At 50.6% G+C, this 24,903-nt stretch overlaps 1 protein-coding gene and 1 long non-coding RNA gene across 3 annotated transcripts; one reads left to right on the forward strand and one right to left on the reverse strand.

Annotated features, from left to right (window-relative positions):
• The first annotated feature begins 2,354 nt into the window (after positions 1 to 2,354).
• Positions 2,355 to 6,472, forward strand: LOC134051183 (uncharacterized). The gene is made up of 4 exons (XR_009933766.1): positions 2,355 to 2,474; positions 2,617 to 2,707; positions 3,716 to 3,867; positions 4,510 to 6,472. It is a non-coding gene; the product is annotated as an uncharacterized LOC134051183 (long non-coding RNA).
• Positions 6,473 to 8,873: 2,401 nt separating this feature from the next.
• RBM38 (RNA binding motif protein 38) lies at positions 8,874 to 23,410 on the reverse strand. Of its 2 annotated transcripts, none has more exons than XM_062505278.1 (4): positions 22,977 to 23,410; positions 22,252 to 22,375; positions 21,580 to 21,634; positions 8,874 to 10,317 (listed from the first exon to the last, which is right to left on the reverse strand). In XM_062505278.1, the coding sequence occupies exons 1-4, from the start codon at positions 23,220 to 23,222 to the stop codon at positions 10,017 to 10,019; spliced, it is 726 nt and encodes a 241-aa protein (XP_062361262.1). In that variant the 5' UTR covers positions 23,223 to 23,410; the 3' UTR covers positions 8,874 to 10,016. The 2 variants fall into 2 exon arrangements, with proteins under 2 accessions (XP_062361262.1, XP_062361263.1); XM_062505279.1 differs by having other exon boundaries at positions 23,055 to 23,407.
• Between the last annotated feature and the right edge of the window lie 1,493 nt (positions 23,411 to 24,903).

Raw genomic sequence — 24,903 nt, forward strand, 5'->3', positions numbered from 1 at the left:
CTGGGAGGCTGGGCCCATGAAGGGGAGGCACCTGTGCATGGCAGCAACCTTCCTGCGCCGGGCAGCGGCTGGAGCTGCCCGCAGCTTTGCATGAGCAGATGTGCATTTCATGCTGCTAAGAAAACCCTGTCAGTATTTACATAGCGTCCAGGGGCACCAAGGGGACAAAGCTGAGCCTTTCCCACTCGGGCAGTGATGCCATGCTGCCATTTCCGTGGGGAGAACCAAACCTGTGCCATGTGCTGTGTAAGGCAGAGGTGCTGCCTGGACTCTGCCCACTGCAGCTGTGGTAAAACTCTGTTTTCCACACAGGTTGCATCTCTCCAGAGCGGTTTCTCCCCTGAGCTGAGCTCTCCCCTGGTCTCAGCATCCTTATGCCCCTGAGAAGGCCCAGTGAGCTGCTGCACTCTGGTGTACAGAGGGCTGGTTAAAGCTGGGGGTAAATCAGCTTTTTAAAAGGGGCTTCAGACAAGCCCTTGGTCTGCACCAAAAAGGTTCCCACTGATTCTGCAGCCTTGTGGTCAAATGAGGGGGGGGTCAGCCTTCCTGCCTCACTGGGTCCTGGCATAGCTTGGCCCCAGCTGAAGAAACCTCCTTTTTTCCATGCAGTACGTGTCACACAGGGTCACTTCCAATGATTTACACATGGGGTATCCTCACAGCCCTGTCCCAAACACTTTAGGGCTATGAGCTGTGCTGCACCACTGCTCCCCAAAGCACGTGGATCCCTGGGGCTTTGCTGGTGTCTCTGAGGGAGGGCAGTGAGGCCATGGAGGCTGGGGAAAACCCTTAGCAAGTCTAAACAATCTCCCAAAAACCCCATTCAGCCTGCAGAGTCGAGTTCAAGTCCTTGTGGGCTCTGCTGGCTCCTCAGCTAAGGGTCTCTTGCACCCCAGGACCCTGTTGGCACAGGTGACATCCCTGGGAACTCAGGACTCACCTGGTGTGCCACAACAGCCTGTGACTGACCGAGACTGGAGGTGACACTGAGCTGGGGAGGTTGATGAGCCCCTCCCAAGCACAGGGCAGAGAAAATGGAATTATTTTCCTTGGCATGGCTAGGGGATGCTGGCAGGACTTCCCTAGTAACCCCAACATGTCTCTGCAGGGCCACCTGCCCCCATTCAGGTGTGAGCCAGGTGCAGTGGAAGGAGCTGTGGCTTGTGGTACAGTAACACCTGGACCACATTTTCCCCTCTGTATAAAATGTTTTGTTTCCTTAGAGCCACGTCTGCACTGCAAAATCTCCACTGTCATTCTTCAGCACTTAAAAGCATTGCTCTCATGGGCATTTTTGAAATTGTTTGAAAAATATGTGTGGGCACTACAGTGTTTGTTTTCTCTGATGACTATTTTTAATCTTGTTTTTCATTTAAAAAAATCCGAGATAGAGATGAATTGAAACTGTACCTTTAAATATGACGTGGTATTGGCTGCCCAAAACTAAGCACAAAATAAGGGAGATTTGGAGCATGTGCCTAAAAGCTGGGAAAGGCTAAAGCTTTGAACGCCACTCACTTGGCAGCACTGTGAGAGCAGAGCACAGGAACCATGGCCAGGGCACAGTGCTGGCCAGCTGGCACCAGAGGGGTTAAAGAAGTGGGTTCAACCTGCAAGGAAAGAGCTGGAAGTGGCCTCTCCAGGAGGAATGCTGTCACCCCACTCTTCCCCTTGGCACCCAGCCTGAGAGAGCCACCTGAGCAGCCCTGCAAGACAGACAGCAGCCCTGGGGAGAACCAGGAGCGACAAAGGCAGCGAGGGGATGGCTCCCCTTTATGCCCTGCTGGTTTGCAGTGCTGGAGAGGAGCTGTGCAGGGAGCTGCACCCTCCCCCAGCTCCCTGGCCCATCGCTGGGGCTCTCTGCTTTTGTTCCCATGCTGGGGACTTGGCCAAGTGGTGCTCGGCAGGAGCCAGAGGCTGCGAGAGGCCGGGAGGACACAGTGCTCCCTGCAGCCAGCCAAGGATGGGATGGGGGCCCTGCCTGTGGGACTGGGGCACCCCTAAAGCAGAGATAGAGTCTTGCCCTGCAGGGCTGGCAGTGCCACGTCCCACTCAGGGCCATGTCATGCTCAGTCCCATACTGCCTGGAGACCACGATGCTCCAGGACAGGAGCAGCTCTGCATGTCCTGCTTTGTATTTCAGGTACTTAGCCTTCCAGCAGAGATGTTCCTGGCTGAAGCCAGGGAGGGAGGACGGCAGCATGTGGGAAATGCAGTGGCACAGACCCTGACAGATGTCATGGTGAGCTATTTTAAGATTTTATCTCTCTAGCCTCTGACAAAAATGTGCTACGGAGCAGAGTTTATCATGTGCAATTTGGCACATGGGGCTGGTGAGGGGGCAGTGCAGATGGTCCCTAGAGCTGGGGGCAGGTGACGTGGAGCCAGCAGCGGTGGGTGCTGCTGGTGCAGACGTGAATGTGTGCCACAGGAGATGGGCATGGGCAGGGTACAACCCAGCCAGCGAAAAACAGGTATCTGAGCCAAAATCCCAGCCCAGGTCTGAATCAGGGGAGTGCCAGCTTCGCAGTGCTCCTGGCTTGCTGGCGTCACCCAGAACATGAGGACGGATGTCAGCCTACTTCCAGTTTCTAAACTTTGGATCTTCCTAAACAGGATTGATTGGTCAGATGAATGATGCTGCCTCCTGCAGCCCCCTTTCCCCATGGCTGTGCCGCAGGAGCTCAAGGCAGTAAGAGCAGAGGAGGTGAGTGGGCAAGGGTATGAGCCCTGGGGTTGCCACCACCACCAGCTCCTTCTGGTACCCCCAGGGAGGGTGAGGGGGTGCTGGACTGGGCTGGGCCACAGCAGACAAACCCTGTGAGGTGAGGAGGTGCAGCTCTGCAAGAGCTCAAACTGACAGCAGCACCCTGCACTGCTGGGACCCAGGGGCTCTGGAGTTATCACCCTCACCCTTTTGGCTGCTGGGGCTGGAGATTAGGGAGCTGCTCCTTATCAGTCCCCAATCCTGCGCGTGTGGGGCTCCCCTTTCACTCTTACTCACAGGAGAAATGAGTAAGCCTGTTGTAACCACCATGCTGTGCTCAATGGGTTGGGGCGGGGGTTTTTAAAGCATCTCTGCAGTGACCTGCAGCAGCCAGGACATGCTGCAGATAATACCCACCAGAGCTGGGGCTGTGCTGGAGCTCAGGGCCCTGCACATCCAGAGCTCACTGTGTCTGATGAGGATGGGAAGAGTTAATTCTGTGTGTGTGCAAAGGAGGCAGGGGAAATGCAAGGTCCTCACATGCCTACAATCTCCAGTGTCTCACTTGCACACAGACCCCACACCTGCCCCCAAAACCTTTGCCTGTGCACAAGGTTCTTGGCCCAGCCTCTGAACTTGGGCTCAACTCCTGTGTGCATGTATCCATCCATCCATCCATCCATCCATCCATCCATCCATCCATCCATCCATGCAGGTCTCAGCTCCTGCCTGCTCCAGCATCTCTACACAGTGACCATTTCCAGCAGTTTATTCGACAGCTACAAGAAAATATTCCTGCACTTTCCAGCTCCACGAGGCACATGACCCAGACAGTGCCAATGGAATAAACATTTGGATTTAATTTATTATCTTTCCTGCAGGCTCTGTCTCGGCTGGCGGCTGCAGAGGGGCCAGGGCTGCTCCCTGCCTGTGGGACAGGGGCTGGGGCAGCCTGGCAGCCTTTACGCAACTCCATGGGATATTTTTATTTTTTTTTTTCCATTCAAGCCTGTGCAGAGTTCCTGGTGGGACTGCAGCTTTCATCCAGATTGCAGATGCCCAAAATATCTGTATTCTGGGCTGAGCAGACCGAAGTGCCCGTGGTTGAAGAGGACATAGGGGAAGGCAGAAAGACAGACAAAGGAAAAGCACCTGAGCAGGTATGGCAGCAGTGGGCAAAAAGATGGGGTCTGCCCCATCTCCAGGCATGGCTCTCATACCAGCATGGGATATTTTTAGTGTTCTTCCCAGCCTGCTGAAGCCTGAGCTCAGTCCAGGACATGGTTTTGCCCCAGATTAGCTTGTGCTACCGGACGTTAAATTTGGTTACATTGCTGTTACTTTATGCTTCTCATTTTAAATTGTTTTCTAAACTGTGGTTCACCTGGCAGATTCAGGAGATGGGATTTGTGAAATGAAAGTTAAAATGCCAGTTGAAATAAGGCATTTATATACATATATCACATACACACATGAATGTACCCAGCTACTGATAAAAACCATGTGTTTGTTCATACATACATGTTTCTAATCAGATTTATAATGTATATAATATAAATGTTTTTTCTACATATAAAATTCATTGGAAACAGGAAACCAAATTAGTTTGCCTTACTGAAGTGGCATGAAATAAAGAGCAGTGTACACTGTTGAAAAGGAGGTAGGATGTGGTTTTTGGAGGGCTTTTCTTCCCCTGAGGGCTCGTTCTACCATGTTTATGTCTAGAACCTGCTAATTTTAAAGCCGGCTCACAGGAGACTAATGGCATGATTTATTTATTTCATTTCACTTTCATTTTGCAGAGCTGAGGGTTTGTTTAAGGTGCTCACATGTCAGCAGCTGATGCAAACACACCAGTGGATGCTACAGAGACCACAAACAGCCGTGGGTGTCTGCACACACTGCCCCCCCTGTTTATCCATGAACGGGAGCCACTCCAATGAGCTGAGTCTGATTTTAAAGGATCTTTTGAGTGTTAAACATGTAATAAGATGCTCAGTGCTATTTTCAAACCAAGGCATGTTCCTGGCTAATTTACAAAAGGCCACAGTTTCCACTTTTATGTGGGCAAATGCTTTAAAAAATTGGCTCCTGGGATTTCGGGTGATCATTGATTCATCCTCTGACAAGCCTTCATCTCTGACGTTTCCATTACCAACTTTTCCATCTCCAACTGCTTCATCATCCTCCTGAGCATGGGCACACAGCTAATAAATCTGAGTCTTTAATTGCCCTCCCACACTGTGTGGCTTTATCTGAGCCATCATTCCTGTCGCTGTGCCTTGTCACATCTCTCTGCTTCCAGCTTTGTGCTGCTGGAGTCAGCAAAAGGACAAAACTGTTCTTTAGGTTTGGGTTTAGGTACAAATCCCCCCAGTAACACACTCCATGGCTGTATGGCCCTACATGATGTGTCTGACATGGCTGAGTTGGCTCTCCCTGGGGAAGATACAAACCCTCTGCTTTTATCTCGTGCAAGGTCCCGTTTTTTGATTCTTTATGCAGCTGAAACTATGATAAGAAATTGTGTAAGGAAAAAAAAAATAAAAACCACAAACCCACCATAAATTCCCTTGCTAAAGACATCAGTAAGGGTGGAGGATTCTGCTGGCCCAGTGGTGCTGGGACCACTGGGGTGGAAAAGCCTCAGGTCCCAAGAACACTCAACGCCTCTGGTACCCAAGAGAGATTTATTTATTCCCCCCAGTTTATCCCCCTGTCAGGAGGTTTCCCACAGCCCTCCAGGAGTTGGTGCAGCAGTATCAGTGGGCACTGGTCTATCAGACTGAGCAGAAGCTTTTCCAGGAACTCTCTGGTGCCACACGTGACCGTGCCCGGCCGAGGCGTGATACGTGACAGGCATTCACCAGGTTCCCAGCCAGTCAGTTGACTTTGTTATTCAAACTATTTTAGTGATGGTTTTTAATCCCAGGCTTAAGTTTTTCTTTTTTCTATTTTCCTTTTTTTTTTTTTTTTCCTTTCCTCTCGCTTCTTTTTTTACTCTCTGAACAAGGGAATCTCTACACTGGCAGGATTCAGAGAGGCACAAAGGAGGGAAAAACAAGTTTCAGCCAGAAGAGAGAGGGGAAAAAAAAGGATGCTGTTAGCATTCCCTGTATTAGAGGGGGTAAAAACATTTTGCTGTCAACTCTGTTTTAAAGGGTAAGTGCCAACAGCAGCCCAGTTACTATGCAAATACATCGTGCGCTCAGCCTTTCCCTCTCAGTGCAAAATTTTGGTGCTGGGGGTTGTTAGCCAGGGAAGCTGGGCTGTGGGGGCTGGCATTGCCCCCCATATCCCCGGTGCTCCCATCCCCATCTTGGGGATGGCCTCTGGCTGGGGGTGCCACTGCAAAGCTCTGGACCTTGCCAGGGGCCATTGGTGGTGCCCAAGTTCCCTCAGATAGCGTGGGACAGCGGGGAGCACTGCAGAGCTGTGGGCTGGGTACCCCTGCTCCTTATCAAAAGCGGATTCAGGCAGCTGCTGGCAGCATAGCCCTTGGCTGTGCCTCTGTGAGAGGGGACACCCCAGGGAGTGCCTGGAAAGGGCAGAAATCTCACCAAAGACATTCCCTTTCATGGCTGGCAAGTGGGGAGGGTCTGGCAGCAGCCACCCTGGGGTACAGGGTTGTCTCTCACTCGCTGCTGCCAGGTGCAAAGGAAGGTGATGCCAGACTGTGGCTGGGTTCATGCAGATGATGACCAGCACCCCAGCACTGGTTATTTATAGTGACACTTCCCCACGACAGCACAGGGGCTGCACATGCCCCAGCCCACACAAACCAAACCTCCCCCTGACAGCCCCAGTGTGATGGTTTCCTATAAAAAAGATCTGAATTTGTCATGCAAATGACTGGGCATGTGGGCACAGCTGCTGAGAGGTGGCCTGGCTGGGTCAGCTGCCAGCATGGCCACAGGGATGTGCCCAGGACAAGGTCTGCCCCCCCCAAAGCTGGTCCAACCCCAGGAACGTGCCAAGCAGATGGTGCTGCCAGAGCTGTGCTGCCAAAACCACCCAGCCCTTGCCACTCCTCCTGCTCCTTGTGGCTCACTGAAGCTTTTAAAACAAGCCTTGTGACACCCCCTGCTTGTCCCCTCCCTAAGCTTCTCTCTGGCTGCAGCAGAGCTGAGCTGCTCAGGATGAGCTTTCTCTCTGCTGGGACAACATAAGGAAGTGGAAGAGGATGCTCCATCAAGTAATGCACTTAAAAAAAAATACTTTTAAGCAATTTCAAAATGATTTAAGCACTTGCCCTGTGCCACCCTGGGAGCCAGGCAGCCACTGCCACTGACCCACACCCCACTGTTCATACTCTGCAGTTTATCTCTTGTACTTCTAACAACCCTTTGAGTTCTTCCCACTTTCCCAGCCTAGCGTGGGACAGGGAAGTGCTTTGGTCCTTCCCAGCCCTTCCCAGTGCTTTGGAGGCTCCCAGCCCCAGCCCTGCTCCCACCGGGAAGGAGGATGGCAGAGTTCCCCACCGTGCCCGCCCGCAATTTCACAGCCGGGTTTTTGCAAGCAGGAAGGCGGCAGGTTGGGCTGTTGTTTTGATGTGGCTCTTTCTCGAAATGAGCCTGGAGCAAAACCGAGCAGGATCCAGGAATGGAACTCACAGCGCTGGGTGCTGGGAGCGCCGCCTGTGCCCTCGCTTCCCGGCAGTTTGGCCACCTTTCAGGAAATCAGACAGCTAAATGGAAAATCATCACTCTTTTCACTTCAGGGCACAATGCAAACATAGGTTTTTTCAACAACAAATCGATTTTCAGCAGCCTTGTTGTCCCCATCAGGCAGGGGAGATGTGTTCCCAGTGAAGCCAAATCCCCGTTTGGCAGTGCCAGGCATCACTGCTTGGGGACGGGCACCCCAGTGCTGCTGGGCTGGGGCCAAGCACTCCCCAGCAGCTCCCAGCACCCCCATCCAAAAATCCTCCTCTCCCTCCTCCTCAGAAAAACTCCTGACAGGGAGAAAGAAGAATTGCTGAATAATCTCCAGCCCTGATAGCACTTCAAAGGCAGGGCCTGGGCCAGGCCGTGCTCCCGCCAGCGCCGGGCTGGATGCGGCACTCGGCTCTTACTCCTCTGGCAGCCCCACAGTGCATCCAGAATGTAATTACTTAAAAAGGAAATAAATGTCACCCACACGGTTGTAAGCAAAACCCTAGGCAGGACGAACAGAGCCCCACCAGGATCTGCATTCTCACGCAACACAAGCAAGGCAGGAGCGAGTTGTTTCCATTCATCGAGATGGGCTGTTTACTCTGAGGGCTGCTGATGACATTAGACATGCCCATCGTGGGCATTTCAGTTCCCCAGGGCAGCCACAGTGCTGGACTGCCTCTGCTTTCATCCTAAGGCATCCTCTTCCCCCAGGATGGCTTTAGGCATCACCACCTGAACCAGCAGCAGATGTTGGTGCCAAAAACATAGCCCTTCCTGGCACCAGGCCTGCTATGACCTCCATGGAGATGAACCAGGTAACTGGCATGATCAAACACAGCAATTTTATTTACTTTTACAGACTGAGGCTTGAAGTTTCTAGCTGTCAGAACCTGAAAACCAAACTTCTAAAGCAAGGTGGTTGGGGGAAAGTCAAATGCAGCACCAGAGCAGCAAATGAGGCTCAAGGGTGAGACTCTCTCTGCTGCTGGCACCTGCCTGGTTCTGCTGATCTGAGACACCCTCAGCAAATCCCCCTAACCAGCACAGGGCTCTGGCAGACCACTCCCTTTCAGAGAAATTCAATTTTAGAAAAATAACTCCCAACTTATTTTAAGCAAATAACAGAATGAAAGCAATGGCCCAAAAACTCTGGGATGAGATCTGTCCCGTCTGTCCCTACTGCCACTGGAGCCGCACCAGGACGGCAGCACCTCCCACCCTCTGCTCCACACAGTTTGAGCAAGCACTTGGGACCAGCCCACAGGGTTGTGTGAGCCCAGGAACCCTGAGGTGCCTTGGGACATGCAGAGAAAGGGCAGCACGTGGGACACGCTGCAGGATGGGGGCATCACCTGCCAGGATGGCAGCAGGGGCTCTTCCCACAGGATACGCTGCCAGCCCACCCTGGCACACTCGAGGGTGAAGCCCAGCATGGCCAAACCAGGTGGGCTGGGAAACGCTCCCTAAGGCACTGCAGCCAACCAAACATGGTACCATACAGCATCAAATAATTTTAAAAGTTAAAACAGTTTATTGCTGTCTTTGTAGAAATGCACTTACATCGCCTGTTCTCTTCCTTTATTTGGCTGTTGGATTACAGGCATAAAAAGGTTACATTTACCTATTTGTTCAGTGACATTACACCTTTTTCTCTATTGCTCCATTCGTGATATTCTCCTAAACCTTGCTGGCCAACAGCCCCAAATCTCTTTTACATAAATACTGTAAATGTCTCCATAGGTTGCAGCATTGTAACAAAAGATCTACCAAAGTAGACAAAATGTTCAGTATTCTTGGTTGGTTTTTTGCATTTAAAAATATACCTAAATTTGAGATAATCTTAACAGAGTAACAATTACAATAAGAAAATAGTACAGTGCGTTGACTAAAGGAATATCTGCTCTCCTTCAAGCCAATATTCCCTTTTGCATGTTGAAGTGATTCAGCAATTACTTAAGAACTTTTACCTACATACAATAATTTAGTAAAATGAGAATTAAACAAGGCAGATACTTACTACTATTCTTCTGTCTGCAATTCACAGCTCATGCGAATAAAATCGCAATAAATATTAAAAAATAGTTTTTCTTTTGCTTTTTTTTTTCTGTAAGGCATCTCTGAGTATTACAAAGTTTTTGTACAACCAAAAAATAAAGATTGCTTTTTTTTTTCCATGTTCTCCGAGTACCTCTGTACCTCACCAGTGAATAAGAGGATTATAGGCTGGATGAGGAAGGAAGGAGGGGGGCAGAAAGAAGACCACAGGTGATGGAAGCAGACCGTGATGTGTGCAACAATCTGTAGTTTTCCTGTGAAACATTTTCAGCCGCTTTCAGAACATCTTCAAGACAGTATCTGTCCAGATTGAAGAAAAAAAAAAAAAAAAAAACAAAAGGGGAAAAAAAAAACAAATTTATCAGAAGTCCACTTTCATAAGCACAACCAGACTGCAAGGATTTAGGTTCGCCCTCAACACTATAAATAGCTTAGATATCAATATGCACCTACATAAGGGGGGGGTCGGATAAAGGGACGGGGTGACTTTTTTTTGTTTGTTTGTTTTGTCTCTTTTATTGTGTTTTTTTTTTTTTTTGTCGTTTTGCTGTCCTAGTCGCATCCTTGCACGGCGAGAGATTGTCCTGGGAGGGCTCTCACTGCATGCGGTCGGGCTGCAGCTGCTGTGGCTGGTACTGCACGAAGGCGGTGGCGGGCGCTGCGGGGTTGCTGGCGGTGATGGGAGGCTGCACCGTGCCCGTGTAGCTGTACCCCACGAAGCCAGCGGCCGGGGAGGCAGCGTAGGGGTACTGGTCGTAGGCAGCTGTGGTGTACTGGGAATAGGCTTGGCTGGCGGCCGTGTAGTCGATGTAGGGAGACGTGATGGACTGCACGGGGGTAGGGATCACCACGCTGGGCTGGATGATGGCTTGGGGGTAAACATAGTGAGGAGTCAGTCTGTGGAGGGAAAGGGGGAGAAGTTAGTGAGGGGCTGGGCTCCCCCCTGTCTGCACATCAACGCCCCCCCTCCCAAATTCATGTGCATCAGCCACGGAAATGGTGCTGCCCTCGAGTGAGGGGTGATCCCCGGGGTGGGGATGGAAAGCAAACACTCCTACACCCCGAGGGTGGGAGTAGTGCAAGGTGAAGCATGGGCTGCTACTGATACACACAGCCTGGTCCTCCTGGGTTGTATCTCCCACTATCCAGGCTGCTGCAATCCAAAATAAGCTCCCTGGAAGGCTGTGACACAGCCTCTGGCTCACCTCATTTCCTCGGCCCCCACTTGTCTGTCCCTGCCAGCCTTTCTGCCTCCTGTATTCTCCATCCAAACCTGGGTGCAGGGTCCTGAGGACCCACAGCCCCTGTGGGGCACCTCCTGGCACGTGTCACTCCCACTTGTCCCACTAGGAATCACCATTGTCCCCAGGCACAGCCCCAGTCCCTCCAGCCTGCCAGGTGTAACCAGTTACCACACACTTACACCATGTTTCCACAACACTGGATGTTTAGGGAATGCTATAGGGTGTTTGTTGTAAAACACGAGGTATTACTGCTGCTTTCTTTCCCCCAGCAGCACTTCCAGCCCCAGGAGCTGGCAGGGCAGTGACACTCCTGTGTCCATGAACTGTCACATCTGCCCCTGGCATCTCCTCTGCCCTTTCCATGAGGGTCCAAAAGTGCTGCTTCACCCAGGCTTGTCCCTGCCCTGAGGTAGCTGTGCTGCTGAGAGGAACTTAACCATGTCACAGTCAATTGAAGTCCATAGGTGGAAAGATCCTGGAGGTGATTAATGCAGGAGTGCCTACTAATTTGCTAGAAACTGCTAATGAGGAGGAAAGGGGGAGGGGGGGAGGAGCATCAAAATGAAAGGGCTGTATTTTCCAAAGGGCCCACAGTCAAGTCAGGTCTCAAATAAGGGCAGAGATACGCAAACCTGAAGGTTTGGGTACATCCACACAAACTGCCACGGGCCAGGCGAAAACGGGGAACTACATGTGGCTGAGGAGTGTGGTAGGGTGACACCAAAAAGGGCACTCTAGGGAGAAGGTCCCTCTGGCCACTGCTTGCTGAACCACAGAAGGCCACAGAATGAAGCAAAGCTGTTCTCTGAAAGCTTGTGCCACTCTGTCTCCAAACCCAAAGCATTTTGGCAAATAAAATGAATAAATAAATAATTTTTAAAAAAGGCAAAACTCTGCAGAGAGATTATGCAGATTCAAATATTTTGGGGATTTTTGTGTGGATGTGTGTGACAGCACATTTTCAAACACAACCACTTTTAAAAGCCTCCCACAGGCTCTTCACAAGGCACAGGGCTGTACATGGCTACCCTCGTTCCACCTGAGCATCCAAAATCCCAGCCACCACCTGCAGCGTGCTGGGGTCCACCTGGGGCTGGTCCCTCCCACCCAGCACTTCCAGGGCTGTTCCCACTTGCTTTACTACCAGCACTGGATGGTTTAATCTGCTCTTCAGACAGCAGAAAGGCTTCTCACAAACAAGTGCTCATCTGAACCGAGTTTTTTCTCCTTTTCCCACTCCCATATGCAGTTTGTTTTTGCTTGAGACAATTTGCATTACAAGATTGCTCTCCTCTCCCTCCCCACACAGCAACACTGCCTCTGAAATCAGGGTCCTTCCATATGCCCAGGGAGGATGGATGATGGTGAGCAGCACCTCAACCTTTGATTCAGTGCAAGACCTTCTCCTGAGGACACCAGACACCCCTGGACAGCAAGAGGGACCTCACAGTCCTTCAGTCCATCAACACACCATACCCAGCATCACCCTGTGGGTAACAAGAATGAGATGAGGCAGCAGAAATGCACAGAATCCCTTTTTGTTCAGCTCTGATCTAAACTGAGGCCAGCACAGCTGAATCAGAGCTGGAGCTTAGGCACCAGCTCAGCCCAGGGGCACTTCATGTCACACACTCACAGCAGGCAGTGGCAGCCACCTCTTGGAGGAACAGGGCTGAGTCCCACCCAGGGGTTTCTCACGCTTGTCACTGGGGGATTTTCTCTTTCATTTTGTTTTAAATAACTCAGAGGTGCAGTGCTGCTCCCTGGGCCTGCCAGAGCCTGGGGAAAGGCTCTAGAGAGGCACCCCCAGGCACTGACCCTTGGGCATGACATGAGCAGGCTCTGTCCACACACACTGCTCTACCCCCTGGCAGGTCAGCAGCTCAGCCAACATCCTGCATCCCAGACTGGGGATGGATGCTCTGGCTGCTCATCACTTCTCCCTGCATGTCACACCCTGCCACCAGGGCCCAACAAAGTTAAAATCACTCCACAAATGCAACAAAAAATTCACAGTCCACTAAAAACCACCCGGTGGCAGAAGCAGAGGAGGGGCCTGCACTTTTCCTGCCCATGCATTCCACCTGCACTCACCAAATGACCAGGACAGTCCTCTGAGCATCACCCTGTCTGAGAAGCTCCTCCATGTCCCTTGCTGCCACCTAACTGCTCTCCAGAGCTGGCACAGCCATGTGGAGGACGTGGTGCCATCAGGGTAAGTGGATATTCCAAGAAACTCTGCATTGTTGGCTTTGGTTTCATGCACGGAGCATCACGGTGGGCTGGGAGACAGCAAATCTGCAACATCCTGCACTACATTTTTCCTTCAGAAAGGAAAAAAATCCCAGCTTCTTGGTGCTCCTTGGAATAAAAAGCACCATTAGCTTGGAAGGTAGAAAGTACTCCTGCACCTTGCTTCCAGAAATCCATCCCACCAGCCCAGTGCATACACAAGCACACATCACCCACAATAGCTGCTACTGCACTAGAAAAGTCACACTCAGCAACTCCAGGATCTGCTTCTAAAGGGAATGTAAATGTAAAAGGGAAGGCTCTTTTCGTCATTAGGATTTTAATAATTCAGCTAGAAATTTCAATCAAGATATCATGCAGTTTCGTCTTCTGAATTAGGTGGACAGATGGCAATTCATCAATCAAAACAAAACACACAACCCAAAGTAAGGTCACTTTGATGACTTGCAGCTACAAACAAAACAAAACAGTGCAATACGATGAAGTTCTCTGCTGGCTACATTTAACATCTACAGAACATCTTAAAATATTTCCCCCTCTTCCATTATTTCTGAAGATGATCTTTCAGGAGATAAATTTTAAAAAAGCAAGCTGTTTCTGGAGTTCTCTTTCTAGAAAACAGCAAACTCTAATCTGAATTTCTAGAGGATGAGTCACATCTGTGTTTTAAGATGCCTTTCCCTTCCTCCCTCCCTGCAGTTTTCCTCCATCCCCCACCATGGGCCCTGCCAGCCAGAAGAGAACTTCACCAAAAAACACACACGGTGTGATTATAAAACATCAACCAAGTGATCAGCCGTGGCCACCACACACCAAGGTCATCCTGTGAGCAGCAGATGGATGAGATGCTGCTGGCAAGACAAGGAACCAAGGGCAAAGGCCACCCAGCACACCCAGCATGGGCAAACCTGAGCCCAGAGGTGGTGGTGGCACAGGAGGGACAGCAGGAGGGACAGCAGGAAGGACAGCAGGAGGGACAGCAGGAGGGACAGCAGGGCCCTCGTGGTGCCAGCCCACACTCCTGACCACGTGGCATCCAGCCACGCTGCCAAAATTGAACCAGAACAAAAGAGAAGGCTACAGAGCCACTGGCAAAGGGGACCCAGGCTCTGTCCTGCTTTGGCTGGGGGACAGAACAAAAGGGGCCCCTGTACTGCTGCAGTCCTGGGTGGAGATGTTCAAATACGTCAAGGGAGACACACGTGGCTCCAGGCAGATGAAAAAGTCCCTTTCAAAACCTGCCATCACCCAGGTCCCCCCATCACAGCAGCAGGGCAGGGCTGGCTAGGGAAGAAAAAAGGGACAAGTCAGGAAGAAATGTGTCCCACACCTCTTCCCAAACACTGCGGACTAGGAACAAGCTCTCACCAGCAGCTCCCATCAGAGCTCATCTCAAAGACACTTCATATACTTGACTATTTTGTATCAGATTTACACCTAAAACGTGCTTTAGCTGCACTTTCTCTCTGCCATCCTGCAGGACTTCCTACACATGAGCCATGAGCTGTTCCTGCAAGCTGCACGAGCTTGGGAGAGCAACAAGGTGGGAGCTCCTGACCCCCTCGGTCTCTGCCAGCCCTGCTGGGAGCTGGTTTGTCACTTCTGAAGAAGTGGAGACAGCTGCACCCCTCTGTCAGGAGGGACATGGCATCACACAAACATTTGGGAAACGAGGAGGGGCACAGGGCTCTTGGCAGCCTCACAGAGACCAGCACACAAATGCCACCACCACGACCAGCCTTTTATTCCTTGAAGAATAAAAGAAACAGAGCCCTTTGTGTCTGCCAGTGAAGGCACAAATTCTGGCATTTGACCCCAGGAATTTGGCCTCCATTTCCACTAGAGCTGACCCCATTGGCTGCCCCAGGGACACCCACACTGCCCCAGCATGTGATGGCAGGAGGTGCTGGGGGTGCTGCAGAACCAGCTGAGCACAGCCCCTGGTGATGTGACACCTCCAGCCACTGTCTGCACGGTGTGGTGGATCCCAAGGTGTCTTCTGAAGTGGGCTCCTGAGTTTAAAGCTGCTCTGGGAAGCACACCCCACACTTGCACCACGGCAAAGCTGGAGATGCAGGCACACATCCTGGTGTAATTCACACTCCAAGGAATCGTTCCTGACGGACACTCCCAAGCCAGCAAGCACTCACCTCGAGGAGACACTCAGTAAACGTGTGTGGAGTGCAGGCAGGGTTGGCCACAGGTATCATAGGGGCCCCAGCCACGATGACAGGCTGTGGAAATGTGAGAAATTCAGGTGCTGTTCTCAATCCAGACATGAGGAGGAGGCTGGAGGATGGCCAGGGGGTCCCTGCCTGCCCACCAGGACCCTCACTCCACAAGGGGATCACAGTTTATCCAGCAACACTCGGGTGCAGATCAGGACAGTGGCTGTGCCCTCATCACTCCATGATCCCTCCACCATTCCCTGCCAGGACCAGGCTTCAAACACAACATGACAAACCTCCAACTCCTGAAATGTCCCTACTAAAGCTGATTTAAACATGCACTGAAATGTCAACAGCTTCTGCTTCATCAGCCAGCTTTCCCAGCCAGCTCAAAGTCACACAAAGATGAACTCTGCAGCTCCATGGGATTTATCATCACCTGCTGCAATACAACACAAACACAAAACAGCAAAGCAATCAACACAATTTCTGCTGCTCTTCTAACTAATTTGTCTGTCTGTCTTCTCATCCTTCTCTGTCCCTCTGAGAAGATTTACAGAGCAGCCTGTGCAAACAGGTACAGGACTGAGTTTCCTGCTTCCCTGCTGGGAGCAGATGTCACCACACCAGTGGCAGTCACCAAGGCATGACATGCCACAGCAGACTGTCCCAGACTGCAGTCAGCGGGGGGAAAAAAGCCAGAAAGAAGTGAAAAAAAGGCTGCAGACCAAAGATGGGAGCACATCTCACAAAGGTCTGATCCTTTTCCTCAACTCAACCAAAACTGAGATCAACATGCTAAGCTCCACCGTGAGTTATAGCCAGGCTCAAAACTTTATCCTCTGCATCTTGCTTCTCCCACACCCAAAGGAAGAAGTTAAAAAAAAAAAAAAACAAAACATGATCCCAAATAAAGGCATGCTGGGCCAGACCAAAAATAGTTTTGGAGAGAAGCAGGCTGAAAAACACTCAGGTAGCAGGAGATAATATCTGCCTGAAATGAGAGCCATCTGGCACCAAGGAAAAAGCCACATGGAAGTTTATCCGCAACTGGTCAGCTCTCCAGAGAGGGAAAAACCCCTCCCCTTTCCAGTTATCAGCACAGCCAAACCAGAAATTAACTGACAGAAGGAACGGGGACTGTTTCACACCAGTGCATGACAGGAACCTGAGTCCTTCAGCATCCTTGTGAGGAACCTGGTAGGATGGTAGGGAAAACCAGGGGCTCCAACAGAGTAACCCAGGAAGCCCCAGAATTCTGCCTTTGAGCTCTCCAATTTTCTTCTGCAATTTAGAGAAAATCAATGGCAGAAACATCTTTAAGGTCTTCTGGAGTACCTGAAAGTTTTGGAATAATACACATTAATGACTACTTTCAACTGGTTCCATTTTTAGCAGACTTTCTTTCTTTACACATGATCCCTTCCACTGACCTTTAATTAAAACCGTCCACTCACTTGATTTATCAAAACTTCTTTCTTGGAATGATGAAGTATTTTGAAGTCGAATACTTCAGCTATGGAAGAAGCAACAAAATACCTCTTTTTCATTAAAGAAGGCCTACCCTGATAAAACAATTAAGTGACTTTTCAGTCAAGAAAGAAATTCCATTTCAAGAGTTTGTGATCTCTGCTACCAGTTGTGCCTTTGTGGTAGCAGAACATTTAAGATATCTCAGTTGAATCCCTCACACCTTTCTGCAAGCTGGAGTCATAGGGGATGCCTGGATCCAGCATGGCTTTCCCAGCCTCTGGTGCTTTGGCAAGAGCAGCTCAGCTCTGACATAGGAAAGTTAAAATGCTCAAAGCTGGTGACAGGGAAATTGCAGGGGACAGTAGAACCCTGTTTACAGCACTTGGAGACTGAGAAACAGGAGACTGAGTTTTAACTCCAAGGTCCAGGACTTTTCATCTTTTGTGATCATGGAGTATATTTAGCTCTGGTATGCAGTTTGCTCCCATCCGTGGGGAACAAGTTCTTCATAAAAGTCGTATTTAGAAGTGACCCGTTGTCCTTGCTACCAAATTATCAGCACAACAACTGTCTGGTTCCCTGGCTGGTGCCCTCAGAGCTGGGGCAGGATGCCCAGGGCTGCATTCATCATTGGAATTACTGGGCATGTGCTTAATACTATGAGATGGGGCCCATATGCCAACAGCTGCTCAAAGGAAACATGAGATCAAGCACAGACTGGGCTGCTCTGGAAATTCAGACATGTGCATCAATCTGCCACACTGGGACTCTTGTGGCACCAGCCAGAGCAACACAGGTGAATTTTGGATCCGCCACTCCCCAGCTCCTGCATCAATGGGAAAGGATTCTGCTGCTGAGGAGGATGAAGAGGAAATCCATCAGAGGCAATGGAGCTACAGAGAAGATGGCACAACTCAAGCCATGTGCTGTAAAGACAAAGCTAGAGCCACCTCAGGCTCTCTCCATCACACACAAGCCTGTGCCCTAACTGCCCAGGAACAGCTCAGATCCTTCACCCAAGAGCCTGTCCCTTGCAACAGGACAGAGCTTGGCACATCATTCACATAGCCACTGTATCAGACCATGCTTTTGTATTGTTTTACAGGCAGAACATGAGTAAATTGTGCCCCAAACCCAAAAAACCCTTGGGTTTGACACCAGCATTTGTGCACACCAAACCCTTGGGTCTGACACCAGCATTTGCCACCTTGAAGTAGATGTTCAAGAAAATTCACAAAGCAGTCTAATCTGCTTATAAACATGTCTGTGCCAAAATACACAAAATAAAATAATAAAAAAATAAGAAATGGATTTATTTCTGACTGGCAAGCATTTGGTCGGAACAGCAGTCACCATGCACAAGAACCAGCAGCTGAAGCCATTTGGAAAATGGATTTGGACATTTCTTAGGAAATGTGCCCTTTTCCCCCCAAGCTTTCAAGTTCCTGGCACAGGCTAACGCCAGGTGCTGGGTGCTCCATCCGCATGAGCCTGGCAGAGTGGGATGGGATCCTGCAGCCTCCAGCTCTGGGTAAGTGGGCAGTGAGAAGCTGGAGCAGGGGGATGCCAGCTGACATGAGGCTGGGCACAGCACGTGCCCTTTTATATGCATAACCACAGAAAATATGAAAGTTTGTTGCCTTTTATTTTTAACCCAGTAGAGAAATTTTAAGGATAAAACAGCTGCGAGGGAGGTTGGGCTGACACAAAGAGAGACTTTCTTCACTTCCTAACTGCAGCAGCATCAACACATGAAATTTTAAACTCAAAGAGATTTAACCCTTTCTGACATTGCTGGAGATGAAACGTGGGCCAGAGACAAGGGGCCACCAAAACAAGTAACTACACATGCATGGGGTCTCTGAAGCAATGACATCCAATGTGCAGCTATGGAAAGAGCTGGATCCTGCTACAAGAGACAGCTTTATGCTTGCAAGAGCTCAGTCACTTACTCAGTCACTGGTAGATCTCCCACACAGATAGCTCCTTCGCTGAGGCACAGCCACAGGAATGCATCTGCCATATGCCGCCCGTGTCCAGAGCAGCAAGCACAGAGTAGAACAAGAGAATCTGTCCCCTGCAAAGACTCCAACCTGCCTCCGGCTCCAGAGCCCCAGAGGAGGGAACCACGAGGTGGGACCACGCAGCTCTGCCACATCACCTGATCCCATGAAGCATGGCAGCTGCAGGGGCACACCAGCACTGCCAGGTGCCTCTGAGCAAAGCACAGTCTGCAAGCTCCAGGCTCAGCCCCAAGCCCAATGCTGCTTCCCTAAACTCAGCAGCTGGATCTCCAAGTCACCCTGACACAGACACATCCTTTGCCTTGTATTACTGTTAAGATCTCTGGCTACAAGAAGCTAGAAACTTCTTTTCCAAATAGGATTTACTACTGACTCCGTGCTGTCTGCTGTGCAAGTGCCTCCCCTGCCAGGACAGCAGGAGGAAGGAGAGAGGCTCCTCGTGGTTTCTCTTTCTGTTCCGCACAGCCCTGGCAATATTTACAGCTGCATTTAGGTGTCTGAGGCTGGAGGGGGGAAGCCTTCAGTTTATAAATAATCCTCTCTGGTGTTTGGGTAATTTTCATAGTTTCCATTCATTTCGGGTTTTACCAAAACCTGCGTGTTGTGGCTTGATATCTGGGACATGACTGGCTGCCTGCTCTTCTTGAAGCGCCCAGGAGTTAACGGCTGTTCATTCATTCCTGCCCTGCCAAGGCCAGCTCGTTCACAAGCACCCTGTGACAACCATCTTTTGGAAACAATAACATCAACCCCTGGGCACAAACACTTTGCAGAGACACGAACTGCAGGAGGAAAAGCCAGGCAACATCTCACACCAGGGGCAAAGCAGCCGAGCCACGGAGCTTCCTTTGGGAAAGGCCAGGATCCACATGGCACGGTGCAAACAGACAACAGCAATTCAGGGACAAACCCTGATAAACTCATCTATCCTCATATCTCACTGAGGGCCAAGGAAATCGTGGGCTCAAGGGAATGCAGGAGTGGAGCTTGGCAGGCTCTTAATTTTGTTGGTCTACTGAGGAGACAAAAGAGGGAACAGGCAGCCAAGCTCTGCTGCCCAACTGAGCACCTGAGGCTTTGCTCAGAAGCCACAGAGCAGCCCCAGTCGTGGTGCCCAGGTGAAGGTGGTGCTCAGGTAAACACATTCTGCAAAACCCACATTTCCAGTGATTCTGCTGCAGCCATGACTGAATTCAATGAAATTCTTGTTTACTGATGCTTGCAAATGATGATATATAATCCCCAGCCTCCAGCCCTCCATTCTCCTGCTTCCTGTCTCTTGGCAACTGATAAATAATTTATAATGTTCTCCACTGTATGTGCTAACTGCAGCTCTGCTGGTTTAATGATGAAACCAATGCCTAAGAACTGCAACAGGAACTGTCTGGATCACAAGGAACATGTAATCAGTCGATCCCACACTCCTCTGGATGTGAAACCAAAAGCAAACTGTTGGAAAAAAAAAATGTTTTCAAGAGCTGCAGCTGCAGGGTAGGAAGGGCACCCAGAAAACTGCAGATAATCTGCAAGGTGCTCCTGCCAACAAGAGGAGTTTTAACAGGCTTCACCATTTTGCTCTTTTCTCTTCCCATGTGTGGCAGGACTTGCCAGAGGCTGCTTTTATTGGCAACTTCTCTCCTGCACTCCCATGCAAAAGTCTCTGGGTTTTTTGCATCTCAAAGGTGCTGCTGCTGCTTTGGGGGCTGTAAAAGCTCTTGCAGCTTCCATGCAAAGCTATTAAAAAGCAGCATTTGGTCTATGCAGACTAATGCAGCTCTCGCCCCCCAAAAAAAGGAGAGATTCTTCATTTCATGGCAGATGTTCTTCAAGGCTTTCCAGCAGAGCTGTAACCGCTTGCAAAAAGTGGCGTGTTTGATCCATACACAGCACACACACACTGGGTGTGCACTATTGTGGCTACATAGCCTCTTACATCCATAAACTCATCGGAATGAGATTATCCAGGCAGTTGGCAACTGCGGCCATAAGGGCAGAGGAATGAAAGTTTTATTGTTAGCAGATTTTTTTGTTCTTAAAAAAAAAAAAGGAGGAAAAGAAGAAACAAAACACCCCCAACAAAATGAGTGGAGAGCAAGGAAGGGATGAAGTATTGCTGTTGACAAAGGCCAAAATCCCATCTATTTATATTAGTAGCACAAAAACCACACCAGGGTAGTGCTCAAAAGCTTTAAAAAATGCACCTACTTTCTTAATGCTCTTAGAAAATAATAATAAAAAAACCTTATCAATATTCACTTTCTGAAATGGTGTAAAAAAAGAGCTGCATCAATCATTAAACAGTTAAATGAGGGCAGTATGACAGTCACTATTGTTCTCGTGAAGCACACTTGTCTTTTGCCGAGCAGCTGCCAGATCCTATTAGATGTATAAAAAGAGGACTTTTCTAACCGAGTAGGGATGGTATAAGCTATTGAAAACAGCAGACAAAAGCCCACTTTTGCAGACTATTCAAGCCTTGTATAACATCTGTCCAAAATCAATTTTTGACCTAATGTTACTTTCATTAAGTAACAGACTTTGTTTCCAATGCAATTTGTTTTCTAGGATAAAACTGTATCCTAAGCATTATTACGTGGGAAACAGCATAGAGGAAGCAGAGGATCTTCCTTGAGAAACATGAGAACAGAATTTGCTTAATTGTTTTGACACCTTAAGTACTATAATAGAGAAACTATTTTCCATTTATTTGAATTCCTGTGAATTCTTGAAGTTGGCAAAGCAGCGAGCAATGCGCAGGGTTTATTATGACTAAGATTTACTGAGGATAAAGAAGGATTTTTGGGAATTACATTAAAGCTGACAAATGCATAAAACTTCTGAAATCTCGACCAGAAATGAAGTACTCTGAACATGAACAACAGCTGTTGAAACTGTCCACTCTTGACAGTGAAGGCTTTTTTCACACATTTTAAATAATGAGGAAGTTGATTTGTGAATCTGATTTCAAACAGACCATTAGGAAACATTTCCACTTACCCAAAGGGTCTCTGAATGAAGGCTGGATGAAGCTGCTGCACACCTATGGTAAAACCTTAAAAAAAAAAAAAAAAAAAAAAAAAAAAGAAATATTAATGAATGGCATCCATTGTACCATTCAACTGGTAACACACAGGCAGAATTACACCACACGTCTTTGCATTTGATCTGCTATGCATGTGAGCAAATTCAGAGCCCCATTTAGAAACAAGTTAAATTTAACATGCATATGTGATATACACGAGGAGCAGATGGGAATTCATGACGAAAGCTCGGTGTGAACGTGCTGTTATTGAACAGACAATGGGGCATAAAGCCTTATTTTACACACTGGGTATTGTGGTCATTAAACCAAAGGGAGAAACGACAGAGTAGATCCTACTGTTAATTCTCATGGAACAAAGCAGTTAACAGGCAAACATTTCAGCACGGAAAGAAACAGCTTTAACACAGTTATATGAACTTTGGTGAGTAATATTAGTGCAGCAGGGCTGAGTAAGAAGATACAGCACAGAGGTAACTGGACTACACAGCATCCTCAGCCAACAATGAGAACTATGGTGGACAGATAAATGTGCATCATCAGATCAGATGATTCCAGCCCGAGGAACTTGCTTCCTCGTCTTACAAGTTATTCTAATACAGAGAGATGGGATCTCCCGGATGCCTCACCAGTTTGAATACTCCTTGGTTTTGCTCCCAAATACGCCAGGTTCACGTTTGCTTTCCTGCCGTCAATGATGGGGTTTGGGTCTTTGCAAGCTCTTTCAGCAGCAGCTCTGTCTGCCATGGTCACCTGGAATCGAGCACAGCCTTGTTTGTAGCAACGGCGCTTTGTAAACACTCCAGCAACAGGCACTAAGTGGAGTTTATTTATTGTTCTATTTTGAATCGGGAGCTGCACTCCCTTCGTGCAGCCTCGCTTGCACGGCGAGATGGGAAGGGCTGCTGGGACTCGATGGAAAAGCGGACGCTCCCCCCGCGCCCGGTTTCCCCGCTGGGCCGGTGCCAGCTGTTTTCCCCTGCCCTTCCACCTCCTCCCAGTGCCTTTTTTTAAGAAGCTGGCGCAGCCCTTCCCAAAACCCCCGGGCGCAGATGAGCTCAGAGCAGCTGCGGGCGGGATGCGGGCACCGCGCTGAGCCCCGCACGGACATCGAGAGGGGGGAGCAGGTGCTGAAATGAACGGCGAGGCCTCGGCCAACAACGGGGGCCTCCTCCCGGGCCCCCAGCCCAGCCTGTCCTGACCGAGCCCCTGCTTCCCGTAGCGGGCACAAACTCCGCGGCAGCGACGGGACGGGCGGCGGCTCCGCAGCTCCCGGCACCGGGGGCGGGGGGGGGGTTTCGTGCGGGGCCGCACCGGGGGCTTTGTTACCGCACCGGGGGCTTTGTCACCGCACCGGGGGCTCCCAGCCCGAGGCTCCGCTGCCGGCCCCTTCCCCGGCGCCCGTCCCGTCCCGTCCCGGAGCGGCACTTACAAAGCCGTATCCCCGGGATTTGCCGGTCTGCCGGTCCGTGATCACCACCGCCTCCTCGATGTCCCCGAAGACCTCGAAGTACTTCCTGAGGGAGGAGTCGGTGGTGTGGTAGGGCAGCCCCCCGACGAAGATCTTGGTGAAGGTGGTGTCCTTCTGCACGGTGTGCATGGTGCCGGGAGCGGCCGGCCCCGGCCGGCATCCACCCCGAGCAGAGCCGCGCCCCCGCCGAGCCCCCCGCGGCGGCCGAAGGCAGCGGAGCGGCGGCGGGTCCCGGGGCCCTACAGCCGCCTCATGGCCGCGCCTGGAGCCGGAGCGCGGCCCCGCGCCCGCCCGCCGGTGCCGGTGAGTAGCGGCCGCCCCGCCGCCGCCGCCGCCTTTGTAGGGCCGCGCGGCCCCGCCCCGCCCGCTCCGCGCAGGGGCGCTCGGGGCGCGTAGTCCGGCCCCGCCCGGGGGTCCCCGCACGGAGCCCCCGCCCCGCACCGAGCTCCCCGCGGCGCCCCGCACACCGGGGTCCCTGCGGCCGGACCCTCGGGACGGGCTCCGCGCGCGCTACAGATCCCGGCGGCTCCCGGGAAACGGGGCCGGGCGGGCGAGGGCAGCGCTGCGGGGGGACCGGCCAAAAATCCCGCCTGGGCAGAGCGTGTCCCGCGCCCCCAGCCCGCTGCTATTGCACAAGCAGCGCAACGGCCACGGCGTGGTCCCTGGCAGGCTCGGGCACGGGGACAAAGCCATCCGGCGGCCTTGGTGGCACGCAGGGTGGCAGAGGCGCGGTCGAAGCCGGGGCAGGAGGAAGGGTTGGGGTTGAACCGAAGCTCCCAGGAGGAGCGGCCAGGGAAGGGCTCAAGGAGTGAACAAAGGTTCAGAACTATCTGTCTTTCTCAAGCAAGTTCTTAAGCCTCCTGCTTCTCCGCTGGATGTGTACGGGTGCAGCCTCTCTCCGGGGACAGGGATGCACCATTCCTATATCCACTGGTAGTCAGCGATGGGGTTCTCCACCTTCCTCCTTTTGCATTCTGCTCCATGAAAGGACGGGCAGCTCCTGCTGTGAAGTACGAGGCTGTGAACCGCTGCCTTTGACGGGAGCTGCGGGTTTCTGCCCTGACCTGCGATTCCAACCTAGGAGAATTGCTACACAGCCCCATATTTGCTGCCTGTACCCCTTGGTCCATAACTGCAGGAAAACAAAAGCTGAAAAACTACTTGGTATTTCAGAGCACACCCCTGGGGAACTCCAACGGTGTTGCTTGCAACGCTTTAATTCCTCCTCCCCAGCATCATTTGGAGTTTGGGGTATGGGAGAGGATCCCAAAAATTGTTATTTGTTCATAGTTTCCATCAACCAGAATATTAAGAACTGCCCCTGGCCTTAGGTTTATCATATCTCAGAGAAAGAGATTTTTTGCAGCATGATAAATGCAGAGATAACATTTTAGGGGGGCAGGGGGGAAATTGGTGAAGTTCTAAATCATCATCTACTTTGGCTTCTGTACAGCAGGTTCAGACTCTGCAGACACTTTTTTGTTACAGACCCCACAGAGAAAAGCCAGTTATTTCAAGAGAAAGGAATGCATTAATGTCTGCACTCCATAGTTATTCATTAATATTTTTCTTGCACTGCTTCCATAGTTCTAAACACCCTATGCTTCATAAAAGAGAAGGGAAAAAAACCAAGGGAAGCCATTAAGCTTTTCAGTCCTGAAACACCAGACTTCAAGATTAGGGAACATTTCCTTTGATTACTGTGGAAGAAAGATGGAGCTGGGCCAGCAGCACCCAACATCACTGAAAAATTGTCAGCCTTCTGCAAATGGATGCTCCATGGAGCTTTTGTGAAGCCATCAGCTGTCCC

This window comes from Cinclus cinclus, chromosome 18 (genome assembly GCF_963662255.1).
Source record: "Cinclus cinclus chromosome 18, bCinCin1.1, whole genome shotgun sequence".
Lineage (NCBI taxonomy): Eukaryota > Metazoa > Chordata > Aves > Passeriformes > Cinclidae > Cinclus > Cinclus cinclus.